The sequence below is a fragment of the Ranitomeya imitator genome, chromosome 2 (genome assembly GCF_032444005.1).
Source record: "Ranitomeya imitator isolate aRanImi1 chromosome 2, aRanImi1.pri, whole genome shotgun sequence".
Taxonomy (NCBI): Eukaryota; Metazoa; Chordata; class Amphibia; order Anura; family Dendrobatidae; genus Ranitomeya; species Ranitomeya imitator.
The window spans coordinates 104,132,523-104,150,517 of NC_091283.1; the positions used below are offsets into that span (position 1 = coordinate 104,132,523).

Genomic DNA, 17,995 nt, shown 5'->3' on the forward strand with positions numbered 1-17,995 from the left:
AGGAGATCAATAACAATATATGAGCGTATAGCATGTCATATTATATATGAGAGTATAGCATGTCAGATTATAAAAAACAATCATAAGCTAATAACAGGGTGGGAGCTGTGTCCCCCAATGAATGGCTCGGAGAAAAGGATTTTACGGTGAGTACACAAAAATCCCTATTTCTCCTTCGCCTCATTGGGGGACACAGACCGTGGGATGTCCCAAAGCAGTCCCTGGGTGGGGACAACAACAGATCAGGCCCTGTGTAACCGCTACTTACAAGTGCGCCACCGCGGCCTCCAGAGTCCGCCTGCCCAGACTCACATCTGTGGAAGTGTGGGAATTTTAGTGCTTCAAGAATGCATGCGGACTGGACGAATCCGCAAGCTTGCAGGCGTGCCTTGCTGACGCCTGGTGCCTAGAACCCTTGATAGACAGGGAGATAGGCTGACATCTAGCACGGAAGGACTCCTGGATGGTGAAAAGAATTCACCATGTTATCATGGTCGATGAAACGGCTAAACCCTTCCTGAAAATGTCAGGAAGCCTTCCTCTACCGTCAGGAAGCCCAAATAAAACGTCCAACCTTCAGAAGGACGCCATCCTCAAGACGTACCTACTCAGAGCACTCACTTCGTCCAGAATATGGGGGATCTTATTCCATTTTGTGGACTGGAGCCAAAAGAGATGAGGGAAGAACTATGCCCTCATAACAGTGGTAATACAGTACCACCTTGGTAACAAGGGATGGAGATGGCCTGAGGACAACCTTGCCTCGAAGGAAATAAGGGAAAAAAGTCTGAAAGAGCAGAGAAGCTAGGTCCGAAGACTCGTCAGAGTGAGAATATCGCAGAGGAGAACGGGACGACTTTCCCTGATAGTAAAGTCTGCCCGGATGAAAAAGGAGCCTACTGTAAGGCTCCTAGGAATAATAAGGTCCCAATGATCTAACGGTATGCGATAGGGAAGAACTACGTGTGAAAAACTCCCTGTGAGAAAGTCCCTACTTGCGGTTGTGCTGCTATAAGGCGAGAAGATACTAGCTCCGCAAACAAAAAAACGGACGTGGTCAGTGCGGATCTCTGAGGATCACTGGGGCCCCTTTCTGCTTCCGAAAGGCTTTCGGAAGCAGTGGAAGGAGAGTTATGGAAACTGGTACCACGGCAGAACCAGAGCATGGAGAGCGATGGCTTTTGGATCTCGAGGCCGAACCACGAACTCGAGTACATTGGCCTTCAGTCTGGATGTCATCCCACCTACAACTGGAGAGCTCCAGTAAGGACAGATCTGATGGAAGACTTCGGGGTGAAGTTCCCACTGACTTGAGGCGGAACCCTGACGGCTGAATTTGTTTGCCGTTCAGAGTTCTACTTCTGGGATATATACTGCCGAGATCACCGAATAATAGACTTCGGCCCATCAGAGAAAGTGAGGTACCTCAGTCATGGCGCCTGACCGTGGGTACCTGCTAGATGACTGACGCAAGGCACCGCCGTGGCATTATCCAATTGAATTCGGATAGGGAGACCCACCAGAAGGCAGTGGACCTGCTGTAAGACTACCGTTCGGATCTCCAGAACAATGATGGGGAGAAGACGACTGGCATTGGAAGTTACTAATAACCATTGAACCGGGAGAAAGACCCTGGATGAAGAAGGAGCTCAGAGACTATTGTCTGAAAGTCTGTTTGACTTGCTGAAAATGAGCGGAGCGAAGGAAACCGTTTCCATTGTCGTCACCATTTTTGCTCAGAACTCTCTTAGCAAATCGAATGAAATGAGGGGGTGAGTAATCAAGTCCTCAGAACTCTCCTTGCGCGAGCTCCCTGTTGAAGGGCCATGACCTTGTCTCGAGGAAGAATTACCATCCTTCTAGAAGTGTGCAGGATCATCCTCAAAAAGGATATCTGCTGGGCTGGAAATGAGGAGAACTTGTCTAAGCGTAGCTGCCAGCCCAGGAGAGAAGGTATCGCAAGAGATATAGACGACTCAGCGTAGTCCTGGAAGGGCGGCTAGACAGACCAAACAGGGCAGGACGAGCACGCCTCTAGAGTGCAAGAGAAACATGACATCCGCCATGACCCGAGCGAACACTCTGGGTGCGGAAGCAAGGCCGAAGGACAAGGTTGTGACTTGAAAATGCTGTTGACGAATGGAAAGGCGAAGGAATTTTTGCAGAGGGCAAGCAACCCGAATGTCGATGGATGCCGGAAACTGCACCTTTTTCTGTTGAAGTAATGGCTGAGCGGAGGGACTCCATTCCAAAGAAGGAGGACCATGTCAAAGGTTGTTAGAAGTTTGAGGTCCAGGGTCGATCTTACCTTTCGTTCCCCTGTTTGGAACCAAGATCCCTTAGATCTAGACTGTGCTGGACAATCCTTATACAATCCTTTGTCAGTCTCCCGCTCAAAAGATTTGATTGGCCAGTTGTTGCTGGTGTGAATCAAGGTAGTTAAGGTCTCCAGCCAGGAGACCATTGCTCTAGCAATCCATGCGGCCGCTAGGGAGGATAGAGCGCTGGACCCGAAGCCGCAAGACGGAACGAACCAGATTTGCTATCTGACAGTCCGTGGTATTTTTAATTGATGACCCATCAGGTAGGGATACTGGTAGGTATACCACAGGGGATTCTACCCGGTTAAACTGCCCCATGGCAGAATGTGCGGCTGTATCCAGCAGGTCATAGTCTCTTGCTATCTCCTCTTTTCACGGTGCAGAGATAAAAATTAGGAACCCTCGATCCATCAACCTCTTAACAGGGAAGTGGAGAGGAATTGTCCGCCCTCTTGCATCATCCACTAAATAGTGGTGATGCAGAGGGGGGAGCTCGTACGCCAAAAAGGGTGCCTCTATATGTCCACAGAGTTCAGGTCTCCAGGTGGACAGGACAGGTTGTCTGGCGTTAGGCCTGGATGCAGAAGAGGAAACATGGAGACGACACTCCGTGTGCTCGTCTGTTGATGGTGTGGGGAGATCGGTGCCCTTTAAAGGACCCGTCGCCCTTAAAAAACAGGCCAGGCATGGCATCCCACATAGAGGCTTCTGTCCAGTGAATCGCTTATCCGAACTGAATGGCAAATGCTCTCGAGGGAGTTTAGTCTCTGAAGCTCTGGCAAGCTCAGGCAATATCCAATCCATATTCAGAGCCTTGTTGTCATCAAATCATTGGTGAGGGAGCAGAAAACGAAAAACTTCCGTTTTCTAGATGCCTGTATGTTTCTAGATGCCTGCACGTTTCTAGAATACTTGCGGCCCCTGCTAGCCGACGGCTCCCATGTAGGATAGGGACTATGTATATTGGTCCTGCGAGCACTCCAAACACAGACGTGGGTACACAGAGGGATTCAATCTCTTGGTCCGAGAACCATGGATTGGTCAGTGAAGAATTCCACTGAGGGGAACTAGAGGATAAAGCTGGGGTCGGCGGCGGAGGGCTCCTCGGACTGATCAAGCGCCTTTAAGACCAGGGAATACTGGTCATGCACCATTAAGACCAGGAAAAATACTGGTCATACGCCTTTAAGACCAGGGAATACTGGTCATGCGCCTTTAAGACCAGGGAATACTGGTCATGCGCCTTTAAGACCAGAGAATACTGGTCATGCACCTTTAAGACCAGGGAATACTGGCCATGCGCCTTTAAGACCAGAGAATACTGGTCATGCGCCTTTAAGACCAGAGAATACTGGCCATGCGCCTTTAAGACCAGGGAATACTGGTCATGCACCTTTAAGACCAGAGAATACTGGTCATGCACCTTTAAAGACCAGAGAATACTGGTCATGCACCTTTAAGACTGGGAATCCTGGCCATATGCCTTTAAGACAAGGAAATACTGGTCATGCCTTTAAGAACAGGTACTTCCTTACCCGGGTACTGATGTAGAGTCGATGTGCCCCTTTAATGCAAAAATACTGTCACCCCAGTGTGAGCTGGCCGGGTGGACCAAGATGGCCACCGAGAGCTGCAGAGTTGATAAAATCTCGCAGAGCGAGAAGCGCCAATTTGGGGGGCGGAGCCACAGACACGATGTTGAATAGGCCTAAGCCGGGGCCTAAATTTCTGTAGCCAGCGGAAGTCACCAGTAGGTCGTTCCAGGCCAGAGCGTTACCTCAGAGAGGTGGGCCACAGGGAAGTGGCTAAGGCTGCCTGTCAGCATGTGAATATCCCACTGAAGATGGATCCACTCACCATTGATGCGCGTCCCGGCATGGAGCCGCCGCGGATGTGGGTTTCAGCACTGTTGTGTGCAGCGTGGACGGTGCAGGGATAAGCCTCAATCCATCATCCGTTTGTTAGGAGGTGGAGAGGAACCGTCCGTCTCCTTGTGCCATCCGCTTTCATAGTGGTGGGACAGTGGGGGCTGCTCGGACGCCATAGAGAGGGGCCTCTGTACATCCACGGAGTTCAGTCCGGGTGGACAGGGCCAGTTGTCCGGCATTAGGCCTTGCTCCAGGAGAGGATACATGGAGGCGACACTCCATGTGGTCGCCTGCTGCTGGTGTGGGGAGATCGGGACCATGAAAGGAACCGTCGCCCCTGAAGTGAGCTCAGGCATGGCTTCCCACCTCGCAGGAGAGGGTACGGGGAGGTATACTCGCCGTGCTCGCCTGTTGATGGTTCGGGGGAGATCGGAACCTTGAAAGGAACCGTCGCCCCCTTCACTCCGTTAATTAAAAAATAAAAATTTACAGAAAAGTAAACAATAAAATAAAAACGTTGGGGTCTGAAACAGACCCATGTGCCTCCTACAGACACTAAGCAAGAACTGGTTAGCTGAGAGCCAGCAGGAAGGTGTATACTGCAGGGGAGGAGCTAACTTTTTTTGTATCACTTAGTGTCAGCCACCTATTGGCAGCAGCATACACCAACGGTCTGTGTCCCCCAATGAGGCGAAGGAGAAATAGCAATCCGTAGCCGCCCCAGAAAAGGAGCATCTGTTAGATGCGCCAATTCTGGTGCTTTGCCCGTCTCTTCCCACTTGCCCTATACAGTTGGCAAGTGGGGTTAATGTCACCTTTGTATTGTCAGGTAACATCAAGCCCACGGATTAGTATAGGAGAGAGTCTATAAGACACCTATCCATTACTAACCCCATAGTCAGATTGCAAATAATAAAACACACAGCCAAAGTCATATTTGCCTTACGCCCATTCCATTGAAGCCTTCATCATTCAAGCGCGGGAAACACCCGATGTTTGGGGTGCTGAACCCGGACAGAAACACAGACTTCCTGGAGAAATCAGTGTTCGGGGATCTGTGCCAGTACGGACCCCGAACTTTGATGTTTGGATTCGCCCATCTCTTTTTTTGATTTAAATAGATTTTTATTGAAAATAAACATGAACATTACATTTTATGCATTTTCCAATATATTACAAAGTTTCTTCATTTTTCAAACCCCCAACAATCCCAACAAACCCCAAACCTCCCCCTCCCATGACAACTCCTTCCCAATTATACTTTTATTACCAGTATTGATGGCTCTTTGAGCCACTTGACTCACTTATGACCGCTTATTCCTCTAGCATTCTCCCCCCTTCAAAAGGTCTTCATTCACCCATTTCCCATACCTACTCATCCCAGCTCGAGCCACGGAGACCACATTTTGTCAAACATTTCTGTTTTCCCACGTCTTTTGTAAACCCCCTTTTCCAGATTGAGACCATATTTAACATATTTCAGGAATTCACCCCTTGTAGGCGGCTCCTCCTTAATCCAATTCCTTGCTATCACCTTCCGAGCCATATATAATAGCCTAGCTATTGCTATCTTCCAGGTGTTATCCACTCTAATTTCCTCCACATATCCCAGTAGGCACACCATCGGATCTCTCGGCACTCTACATTTATACGCCCCTTCCACACGGCTCAGTACCACCAGCCAAAAAGCAACCAGTCTTGGACACGTCCACATCATGTGATATATTCCTGCATTCTCAGTCCTACATCTCGGGCATTCAGAGTCAGCACGCAACCCCGCTCTGTGTAACACTTCCGGTGATTTATAGACTCTGTGCAAGATGTACAGCTGCGATAGTCTATACGGCTCACTTAGTGACACTCGTGGAACCCACTCCAACACCGACTCCCAGGTTTCATTCTCCATTGGGCCTAAATCTCTTTCCCACTTAGCTCTCGCTTTTAGAGGGAAATCCAGCAAATATGCATGCAGTAGGTCCTTATAAAGGGTGGAAATGACTCCCCTTGTGGACCCTTCCCCACACACGTATTCCAAAACTATGTCCTCTTGGATCTCAATACCATCGCCCTTGTTTTGAGCTTTAAAAGCATGCTTCATCTGGGCATATTGATACTCCCCAGTCGGTCTCAATCCAAGCTCCCCCTGCAGCTGCGAAAAGGACTTTAACACTCGTTGTTGAATTATCTGAGCAACCAAATGGATTCCTTTGGCCTGCCACTCTGTCAGCACTCCAAGAGCCGCAAACTCTACCAAATTATTATTAAGCCATATCGGTGTAAATTTAGTCAGTCCCGTAACCCCCCGAATCTGTCGCAGTCTGGTCCATAGTTTATGTATCAAAAACATAGTTGGATACAATTTCCCCAATACGCCCAAGGAGCCATCCTCCAGACACTGCACCACCGGTCGTCGGTTTGTCACCCCCTCCATCAAGTGTTGTACCGCATTGGAGGACGCCTCTCGCGCCCAGCCCTTCAAATGCTGACTTTGGGCTGCAAGAAAATATAACTCAGGGTTGGGCAAAGCCAACCCTCCATCTTCTTTAGGTCGCTGAAGCGTCTCCAGGTTAATACGTGGGTACTGTCTCCCCCATATCAGGCTTCTAAAAAGAGCATTAATCTGCCGGAATTTCCCACGTGGTATCCAAACTGGCGCGTTATGGAGGACGTAGAGTATTTTGGGCATCAGAACCATTTTAATAAGATTAATCCTACCCACCACCGATAGGTGTAATTTATTCCACGCATCTACTTTTGCCTTAAGCACGCCCATGAGAGGAGTCAAATTCCTATACAAAAACTCTGTAACTGGCATCGAGATCCATATTCCCAGGTATTTAAAAAGGGATGCCACCTTAAGCCGCCCCTCTCCCAATGGCTCACTCCCACTCTCCTCCACCCCATCTACATCAAAGAGGACCGATTTATCCCAATTTATCCTCAGTCCCGACAAGGCTCCAAATTTTCCAATGATCTCGATGGCCCCTTTCAAGGCGTCATCCGGGTCCGCCAGGAACAGTAAAATGTCGTCTGCATATAACGCAATCTTCTCCTCAACACTCCCATATCTGAACCCAGGGACCTCATCCGACTGTCGGATCTTGGTGGCCAGTGGCTCCACAGCTAGGGCAAACAGAAGGGGCGACAGTGGGCATCCCTGCCTCGTACCTCTGGCCAACTTTATAGGCTGAGAAAGTTCCCCATTCACTCTGATTCTAGCTGTCGGTAATGAATATAGCAATTGAATCCACGACACAAATTGCGGTCTAATACCCATACACTTCAGCCCCCGCCAGAGATATCCCCACTCCACACTATCAAACGCCTTATGGGCATCCAAAGACGCAACAACCCTCCGGCCACAATTGTCAGACTTCAGCTGCAGATTCATATACAGCCTCCGCAGATTAACCGCTGTAGACCTGTCAGGCATAAAGCCGGACTGATCCGAATGTACAAGGTTAGTAATGACACTGGACAAACGGGAAGCTAACACCCTGGCCAAGAGCTTGACATCGATAGTTAACAGAGAGATTGGGCGATATGACTCAGGTTTCCCCAGGTCCTTATCCTCCTTCGGAATAACCACTATAATGGCTTCCCTCAGATGCTGGGAGATACCCCCGACATCCAGCCTCCTCCAGTACTAGCTTTAATCTGGGAATCAACACCTCCCCCAAGCTTTTATAGATTTCGGCTGGTAACCCATCAACTCCAGGTGCCTTCCCATTGGCCATAGACTTCAGCGCTCGACTCAGTTCCTCCTCGGTGATAGGGGCATCGAGGCTCAACCTATCCTCCTCACTCAATTTCGGAAGACCCAGACTCTCCAGGAAAGTTTCCGTATCTCCGACTGACTCATTGACCCTGGAGGAATATAAGTACGCGTAAAAGTCCGCAAAGACCTTTATAATTTCAGGTGTTTCAGATATCCTACTCCCCCCATCTGAAACCAACGAATGTACAAACGAGGTACTACGCTGAGCAGAAGTTACCACCGATAGCATGTGTCCCACTGTTTCACCCTCCTGAAAATAAGTCACCCTTTGAAACTCCCTCTTCCTTTCAGCTTTTCCCAGCAGAATCTTCTCCATATGAGTTTGCGCTTTTCTCAACCTTTTCCCTGCCTCGGAGGTCCCCAACACTACCATCTCGTCCTCTGCAGCCTTCAGCTCCTCCACCGCCACTCTCTCTGCCTTCCTTGTCTTCCGCTTACACCTACTAATGTCTCTAAATAGTAGCCCTCTCAGGTACGCTTTCATTGCATCCCAAACAGTTAGAGCATCTGTACTCCCATCATTTAAGGCAAAGAATTCCGTCACCTCCTTCCCTGTACCCTCCAAGTCAATACTCTGTAACCAGTTAGGATGGATCTTCCATTCTCTCCCGCTTGCGGTCCGTGTCCCCAACAACCTAACCTCCACCTCAATTGGACTGTGGTCCGAAAGGGCCCTCGGCAGATAACGCACCTCCCCCACCATTGTGTCCAACAGACGGTTACCCAGCGCCATATCAATTCTGGACAGCGTAGCATGAGCCGGTGAGTAGCACGAGTACCCTCTCTCCCCAACATGTCTAACTCTCCATAGATCAATCGTGCCTATTTCACGCACATAGGTACCAAATGTTGTAGTGTGCCCCTCCGACCTGTTCTGGGTGTTCTTATTTTTATCCCAAAAGTCGTCACAAATATTGTTCAAATCCCCAATAATTAAAAGTGGTAGCGGTCCCCATCGTTCCACCTTCTCCAACACTTCCCTAATCTTCTTACTTGAATATGGAGGTGGGATATACATTGCCGCGACAGACACGCTCACTCCATACAATATACACTGTATCACCACATACTGACCCTCAGCATCCACGCATGCCTTCACCTCTTCATACTGCACTCCCACCGGCACCAACACTGACACACCCCTTGAGTACGTCGAAAAGGTAGAGTGATACACTTTCTGAATCCATCGTCTATTCAGTACGTCCACCTTCTCCCGTATCAAGTGCGTCTCCATCAAGCATATCATAGAGGCCCGTTGATCCTTCGCATACTGCAAGCTCGCAGCTCTCCTAGACTTATCCGCCAGACCTCTCACATTCCAACTCAATATCTTAAAGCGGTCCCCTATTATGTGACTCATCATCTTTAGTTATGTATTTACTCCCAGTTCTGAGCTGTCTAACTTCCCTCCCATCCCTTGCCCCTACCCGCCCTACCCCCCAATACTATACATTCTGCCTCTTATCAAGAGTGGGGCACCATCACCCATTGCGAACACTCTTGTTAACGTAACCTTCTCCTTCCGCCTCCCGCTACCGTTTATAATAGAATTCGGCGCCATTCTTAGAGGAACAAAATATTTCAACATGTATTAACTTACAACTGCAAGAACTAAATAAACTTTTAGTACGCTGCACACCCTTCCTCCCTCGTACTTCTCCACCGCATCATCACTCCCAGGGCGTTCCCTGCGTAATGCCCAACTCCACCCTCAAACCTTCACATCTCAATTACCAATGTACTGTCAATCAATCTCTTTTTCCTTTTTAAGGAAAGTAAAATACCTCCCGACCAACCCACCCCGTATTTTCAATCTCCTTTCCCTTTAAGCCTTTTAGCATTAAGATCTATCCACTGGGTAGCGTCCTCCGGCGTCTGGAAAAAATGAATCTTATCCAACGCCACCACTCTCAGTCGTGCCGGAAACATCATGGATTATTGCACTCCCAGTTCCCTCAGCCGTCTCTTGATACCCGTGAACATCATCCGTTGTTTCTGTACCAGGGCGGAATAGTCAGGGTAGATAGCAATTCTTTGACCTTCAATTGTCAGATCCGTCATGTCTCTAGCCTTCCTCAGGATAATGTCTGTCTCTGTAGTTTAGGATTTTGGCAAGCATGGTACGGGGACTTGCTCCAGGGACAGGTGGTTTCGGTGGGACCCTGTGGGCTCTTTCTACCGCAAATACTTTTGTCAGTGCTGCATCACCAAAAGTCTCAAGGAGCCAGCTTTCAATATACTCCGTGGGATTCCTCCCCTCAGCTTTTTCAGGGACACCCACTATACGAATGTTATTTCTTCTGGACCTATTTTCCAGATCCTCATTTTTTGCAGCTAGCTCCGATATTGCTTGAGTAAACTTCCTCTCCGCTTTCTGCAGCTGCACTATATGATCTTCTGCCGTGCTCACCCTTTCCTCTACAGCCCCCACACGTTTGTCAATCTTCTGCAAGGCTGCATTTATCTGGGCTGTATCCCCTTTGACCTCCTGTAACTGCTGGGTCAGGGATTGTTTACATGATGATACCAGTGCAAAAACGTCTAAGGGTGGGCTCTGCTCCTGGCTCCTTATCTTCAGATCCCCCTACTACCACCGCCATGTCACCATCCCTGCTCCCCTGCTGTACCTCCTGCTCCTCTGCTGGGCTTTCCTCCTCTCCTTCTGTGTCTGCTCCGGCGTCCTCCTCTGCTTTTTCTGTGTTCCCTGCGGCCTCCACTCTAGCAAACTGCTGGAGCTTTGCCGCCGCCGCCGCCATCCGCTTCTGGCATGCAGCGTTGTCCTTTTCCGCCTTCTCCCTGGCGTCGGCGCCATCTTGGCCGGTCCCAGCCTCGCCGGCTCCTGCGTCTCTTTGCCTCCTCCTGGTCATATTTGCTGACCTCGGGGCCGCCGCTGTTCACCGCCGCACTCCCGGGACTCTCCTGCAGCCGGTAAGCACCGCAAATCGCCGCTCAGCTGCGGCTTTTAAGGATAATGGCAATATTAGCAGCGGAAGCGCTCTGCCACACGTCCGCTCACATGGACATTCAGGCCACGCCCCCCTTGGATTCGCCCATCTCTACTAAAGAATAATAATTTGGCTATTTGTGTTGTACAGAACAACCTAAAAAAATAAAGTCATATTTGAAACAATTTACATTGAACCTGTCCCACAAGGAACTAATACCTGAATGGTTTGCTGTCAGGGTCAGTGTCCTTGAATCCCATTTCATCCAGCTTGCACCTTCGATATAACTCATAATGACGTGTGTGTGTTTGCTCCCGTAGATCTTCCATGTTCACTTGTAGAAGCATTTCTCTCAACTTGACAAAATCGCAATGTGTCTCATTCTCAACTAGACAAAAAGGAAATTGATGTTATTATCTGAAAACAGATTTATAAAACCAGTCAAGGTTATCACCATGAGAAAAAGAAATAAAAAGATCAAAATATTTCAAATAATAGTCAAAATACATAATTTATTAGAAAAATCCAGGGTAGGGAAAGGTACATGCAGGGCTGTGGAGTCAGAGTCCATTTTGGTGGAGTCGGTGTCATGGAAATTGAGGAGTCGGAGTTGGAGGTTTGGCTTATCGACTCCACAGCCCTGGCAGGCCTGTGGAGTCGGGAGTCGTGGAAATTGAGAAGTTGGAGGTTTGGCGTACCGACTCCACAGCCCTGGGTACATGTACACATAACATGGGCACATATCACATGCAGGTGTGTGTGTGTCGATATAGGGATTTTTGTGTACTCATGTAAAATCCTTTTCTCCGAGCCATTCATTGAGGGACACAGATCGCGGGTGTATGCTGCTGCCACTAGGAGGCTGACACTAAGTGATACAAAGAAAGTTAGCTCCTCCCCTGCAGTATACACCCTCCTGCTGGCTCTCAGCTAACCAGTTTGGTGGAAAAGCAGTAGGAGATCAACAACATATGAGCGTATAGCATGTCATATTATATATGAGAGTATAGCATGTCAGATTATAAAACAAGCATAAGCTAATAACAGGGTGGGAGTTATGTCCCCCAATGAATGGCTCGGAGAAAAGGATTTTACGGTGAGTACACAAAAATCCCTATTTCTCCTTCGCCTTATCGGGGGATACAGACCGTGGGACGTCCCAAAGCAGTCCCTGGGTGGGGACAACATCAGATCAGGCCCTGTGTAACCGCAACTTACAAGTGTGCCACCGCGGCCTGCAGAGTCCGCCTGCCCAGACTCACATCTGTGGAAGTGTGGGAATTATAGTGCTTCAAGAATGCATGTGGACTGGATGAATCTGCAAGCTTGCAGGCGTGCCTTGCCGACGCCTGGTGCCTAGAACCCACGATAGACAGGGAGATAGATGTCAGCCTAACACGGAAGGACTCCTGGATGTTGAAAAGAATCCACAAAGCTAACATGGCCGATGAAACCGCTAAACTCTTCCTGTAAACGTCAGGAAGCCTTCCTCTTACCGTCAGGAAGCCCAAGATAAAGTGTCCAACCTTCTGAAGGACGCCGTCCTCGAGACATACCTACTCAGAGCACTCACTTTGTCCAGAATATGGGGAACTCAGTCAGTTTTGTGGTCTGGTGCTGAAAGAGATGAGGGAAGAACGATGCCTTCATAACAGTGGTAATACAATACCACCTTGGTAACAAGGGACGGGGATCGCCTGAGGACAACCTTGCCTTGAAGGTAATAAGGGAAAAAAAAGTCTGAAAGAACAGAGCAGCTAGCTCCAAAGACTCGTCAGGATGAGGATGTCGCAGAGAAAAAAAAAAAAAAAGGCGACCTTCCCTGATAGTAAAGTCTGTCCGGATCAAAAAGGAGCCTACTGTAAGACTCCTAGGCCCATTAAGGTCCCAATAATCTAACGGTATGTGATAGGGAAGAACTACGTGTGAAAACTCCCTGCGATAAAGTCCCTACTTGCAGTTTTGTTGCAATAAGGTGGAAAGATATTAGCTCCGCAAACAAAAAACTGACGTGGACGTGCTGATCTGCGAGGATCACTGGGGCCCTTTCTGCTTACAAAAGGCTTTTGGAAGTAGTGGAAGGGGAGTTAGGGATACTGGTATCACGGAAGAACCAGAGCATGCAGTGCGATGGCTCTTGGATCTCGAGGCCGAACCACAAACTCGAGTACAGACTGAACGCCATCCGATCTACAACTGGAGAGCTCCAGTGACGGCAAATCTGATGGAAGACTTCTGGGTGAAGTTCCTACTCACTTGAGGCGGAACCCTGACGGCTGAATATGTTTGCCAGCCAGAGTTCTACTCCTGGGATATGTACTGCCGAGATCACCGAATGATAGATCTCGGCCCATCAGAGAATGTGAGGTACCTCGGCCATGGCACCTGACCGTGGGTACCTGCTAGATGATTGACGTATGGCACAGCCGTGGCATTATCCAAGTGAATTCAGATGGAGTGACCTGCCAGAAGGCAGTGGACCTGCTGTAGGACTACCGTTCGGATATCCAGAGCAAAGATCGGGAGAAGAAGACTGGCAATGGTAGCTACTAATAACCATTGAACTGGGAGAAAGTTCCTGGATGAAAAAGGAGCTCAGAGACTATTGTCTGAAAGTCTGTTTGACTTGCTGAAAACGAGCGGAGCGAAGGAAACCGCTTTCATTGTCGTCACCATTTTTTTCTCAGAACCCTCCCAGCAAATCGAATGAAATGTGCGCGAGCTCCCTGTTGAAGAGCCATGACCTTGTCTCGAGGGAGAATTACCATCCTTCTAGAAGTGTGCAGGATCATCCTCAAAAAGGATATCTGCTGGGCTGGAAATGAGGAGAACTTGTCTAAGTTTAGCTGTCAGCCCAGGTGAGAGGGTATCGCAAGTGATATATACTACTCAGCGTAGTCCTGGAAGGGCGGCTAGACAGTCAACCAAACAGGGCAGGACGACCACGCCTCTAGGGTGCAAGAGGAACATGACAGCCGCCATGAGCCTTGCAAACACTCTGGGTGCGGTAGCAAGGCCGAAGGACAAGGTCGTGACTTGAAAATGCTGTTCACAAATGGAAAATCGAAGGGGTTTTTGAAGAGGGGAAAAATAGGAATGTGAGGGTAAGCATCCCGAATGTCGATGGATGCCAGAAACTGCACCTTTTTCTGTTGAAGTAATGGCTGAGCAGAGGAACTCCATTTAAAGAAGGAGGACCTTGTCAAAGGTTGTTAGAAGTTTGAGGTCCAGGATCGGTCTTACTTTTCGTTCCCCTTTTTGGAACTAAGATCCCTTAGATCTAGACTGTCCTTGACAACCCTTCCACTGCTGGTTGGGGCTGTATTAAACATATGATCCTTTGTTAGTCTCCCGCTCAAAAAAGATTTGATTGGCCAGTTGTACTGTCTTTGGGAAAAGGTTACTGGTGTGAATCAAAGTAGTTAAGGTCTCCAACCAGGAGACCATTGCTCTAAAAATCCATGCGGCGGCTAGGGAGGGTAGAGCTCTGAACCCGAAGCCTCAAGACGGAACGAACCAGATTTGCTGACAGTCCGTGATATTTTTAAATGATGATACAGCGGGCAGGGATACTGGTAGATATACCACAGGAGATTCTACCCGGTTTATCTGCCAAGTGGCAGAATGCGCGGCTGCATCCAGCATGTCAGTCTCTTGCCCCTGTGTGAGCCGGCTGGGTGGACCAAGATGGCCACCAGGAGTTGCAGAGAGCGAGAAGCGCCAGTTCGGGGGGCGGAGCCACATGCATGATGCCTTGAGACTTCCATGAATAGGCCCAAGCCGGGGCCTAAATTTCTGCAGCCGTCGGGAGCGATACCAGTGGTAGAAGTGAGTGGCATTGTAATGGCCGAGAAAACTGAGCGCTTCCGTGCCAGGCGGAAGCGCTAGAAAAGTGGGCAGAGCCGCCTTAGGGCGCCATAGTGTGGTTCCGGAGTGTGGCCTACACATCGGCTGAAGTCGGGGGCTAAATTTTTGCAGCCGGCTGGAGCATTTCCTCAGGGAGGTGGGCCACAGGGAAGCTCAGGCTGCCTATCAGCATGTGAATATCCCGCTGCAGAGGCCCACCGCTGACAGGATTCACTCACCATTGGTGCACGTCCCGGAATGGAGCCGCCACGGATGACTGCAGGTCGGGTATTGCAGCGTGGACGGAGCAGGGATAGAGGAATAAACCTCAATCCACCATCCCTTTGTTAGGGAGGTGGAGCGGAACCGTCCGCCTCCTTGTGCCATCCGCTTTCACAGTGGTGGGACAGTGGGGGCTGCTCGGATGCCAAAGAGAAGGGCCTCTGTACATCCACGAACTTCAGTCCCCGGGTGGACAGGGCCAGTTGTCCGGCATTAGGCCTGGCTCCAGGAGAAGATACATGGAGGCGACACTCCATGTGGTCGCCTGTTATTGGTGTGGGGAGATCGGGACCGTGAAGGAACCGTCGCCCCTGAAGTGAGCTCAGGCATGGCTTCCCACGTCGCAGGAGAGGGTACGGTATACTCGGCGTGCTCACCTGTTGATGATTCGGGGGGGAGATCGGAACCTTGAAAGGATCCGTTGCCTCCTTCACTCTGTTAATTAAAAAATAAAAAATTTACAGAAAAGTACAAAATAAAATGAAAACGTTGGGGTCTGAACCAGACCCATGTGCCTCCTACAGACACCAAGCAAGAACTGGTTAGCTGAGAGCCAGCAGGAGGGTGTATACTGCAGGGGAGGAGCGAACTTTCTTTGTATCACTTCGTGTCAGCCTCCTAGTGGCAGCAGCATACACCACGGTCTGTGTCCCCCAATGAGGCGAAGGAGAAAGATTATATATATTATATCAGTTATATCCTAGCAAGTGGTATATAGGACTAAATAATGCAATTGCACAACCCCGAACAAACTGAAGTGCAGTAATCGATTGAATATCCCAGGTTGCTGGTGTAATCCTATCCATAGTTGTAAACCACATGGGTCAAACACAGATTTGGTACACATGATTACCTGGAGATAAATAATGTAAATGTCAAATACCTAAATGGATATGCGTACACCCTGATGCGCGTTTCGGCAAAGCCTTCATCAGGGGGCAGCACACAGTTGTAGAGGACGTACAAAACGGGCCTCCAAACAATCAGATCAGTCTGCAAACCGACGCATGCATCATCAAGGTCGCCAGGATGCCCGACGGCGGCTGCATCATGTGGAGTCACCCCCAGGCACCGCTCCAGCTCCTGCAATATTCCCAGGGACATACCCCTTCCGTGCCATTCCGGATCTCCACATGCATTAACTATAGTCTGTACAGGGAATTTCTCTGGAGTTTTCCACACTGCATCTCCGTTTTGCTATTCCTATCCTCTCTCAAGTGAGTTTTGACAAATACCCACCACGAGGTCGAAACGTTACCTACCATGGAGTCCCTCTCCTATTTGCCTTAACATTGTGGTGACTTGAATAAAATTTTGCTCCTGTTATGCATTCAAAAAATCCAAACCGGAGTACAGCTGTTTTCTTCAATATATGACTGTCATATTTGATCATTTCCACGTCCAGCCAGCACCTATCTAATCATATACTGAATGCACGCCTTCTTCTCTATAACTGCATCATATGGAGAGCTCCATCAGAAGCACGTGATGCCCCATGTGATCCAACGTCAGTCAGCACATACTGATGCAGAAGGCCGATACAGGGAACTTGGTGCGCATGTGTACAGGTCCGCAATCATGTGGATAAGTATCACTATGTATACATGCATCGGATGTTAGGACACAATATATCCAAGGGCAAGAAAAATACACGATGGTAAGAATTATCATTGCACGATATATTAGACAAGAAAATAATGATGATAATAGATACACATAACCATGAATGGCATAAACTACATTTGGACAGTACATATGTAAAAACAGGATTTTTGGTTGCTTACCGTAAAATCTGTTTCTTGAAGCCTCCATTGGGGGACACAGGAACCATGGGTGTATGCTGCTGCCACTAGGAGGCTGACACTATGCAAATAACAAAATTAGCTCCTCCTCTGCAGTGTACACCCCACCGACTGGCATTAAACTCTTCAGTTAGTGAGAAAGCAGTAGGAGAAAGAACAAGGTTGAAAAACCATAACCACAAACTTGAGAACTGTAAACGTGAGAACAGTCAGAGAACATATAACAAAAACATTGGGAGGGTGCTGTGTCCCCCAATGGAGGCTTCAAGAAACAGATTTTACGGTAAGCAACCAAAAATCCTGTTTTCTTTATCGCCTCTCATTAGGGGACACAGGAACCATGGGACGTCCCAAAGCAGTCCCAAGGGCGGGAAAAACAGACTTCCATCAGGTCAGAGGACTCACCACTGCCGCCTGCAGGATCCTTCTGCCTAGGCTGGCGTCCGCCGATGCGTAGGTATGGACCTTGTAAAATTTGGCGAACGTGTGGATGGAAGACCAAGTTGCCGCTTTGCACAGCTGTAGGGCGGAAGCCCTGTGGTGCACCGCCCAGGAGGCGCCGACTGCCCGGGTAGAGTGAGCCTTAATCCCAGGAGGGGGCACTCTGTTCTTGACCCGGTAAGCCTCCAAGATTGCCATTCTGATCCATCGAGCAATAGTCGCTTTAGAAGCCGGCTGGCCTCTGCGCGTGCCATCAGGAATGACGAAAAAGGAATCCGTCTTCCGGAAAGTGGACGTTCTGTCCAGATAGATCCTCACAGCCCTGACAAGGTCCAGCTTGTTCAATGATCGCTCCAGAGGATGAGTCGGAGCTGGACAAAAGGAAGGTAGAACGATGTCCTCGTTGAGGTGGAAGGTGGAAACCACCTTAGGAAGAAAAGAAGGTGGGGGCCGGAAGACCACCTTGTCCTGGTGAATGACCAAAAAACGGAGGACGGCAAGACAGGGCCGCCAGCTCGGAAACGCGGCGAATGGACGTGATGGCCACAAGAAAGGCTACCTTCCATGATAAAACTGATAGAGGAATCTCCCTAAGAGGTTCAAAGGGAGAAACCTTCAGAACGTCCAGTACCAGGTTTAGGTCCCATGCCTCCACAGGGGCCCTGTACGGCGGGACGGCGTGGGCTACCCCCTGAAAGAAGGTCTTAACCTG

The 17,995-nt window shown here is 49.2% G+C and overlaps 1 protein-coding gene across 4 annotated transcripts in view; it reads right to left on the reverse strand.

Moving 5' to 3' along the window:
• Positions 1–17,995, reverse strand: part of SEPTIN6 (septin 6) — a 111,265-nt gene that overhangs the window by 37,961 nt on the left and 55,309 nt on the right. For all 4 annotated transcript variants that reach the window (XM_069747101.1, XM_069747098.1, XM_069747100.1 and 1 more), the window contains exon 7: positions 11,132–11,300. In XM_069747101.1, the coding sequence (XP_069603202.1) occupies positions 11,132–11,300 (169 nt within the window). The remainder of the gene's footprint in view (positions 1–11,131; positions 11,301–17,995) is intronic.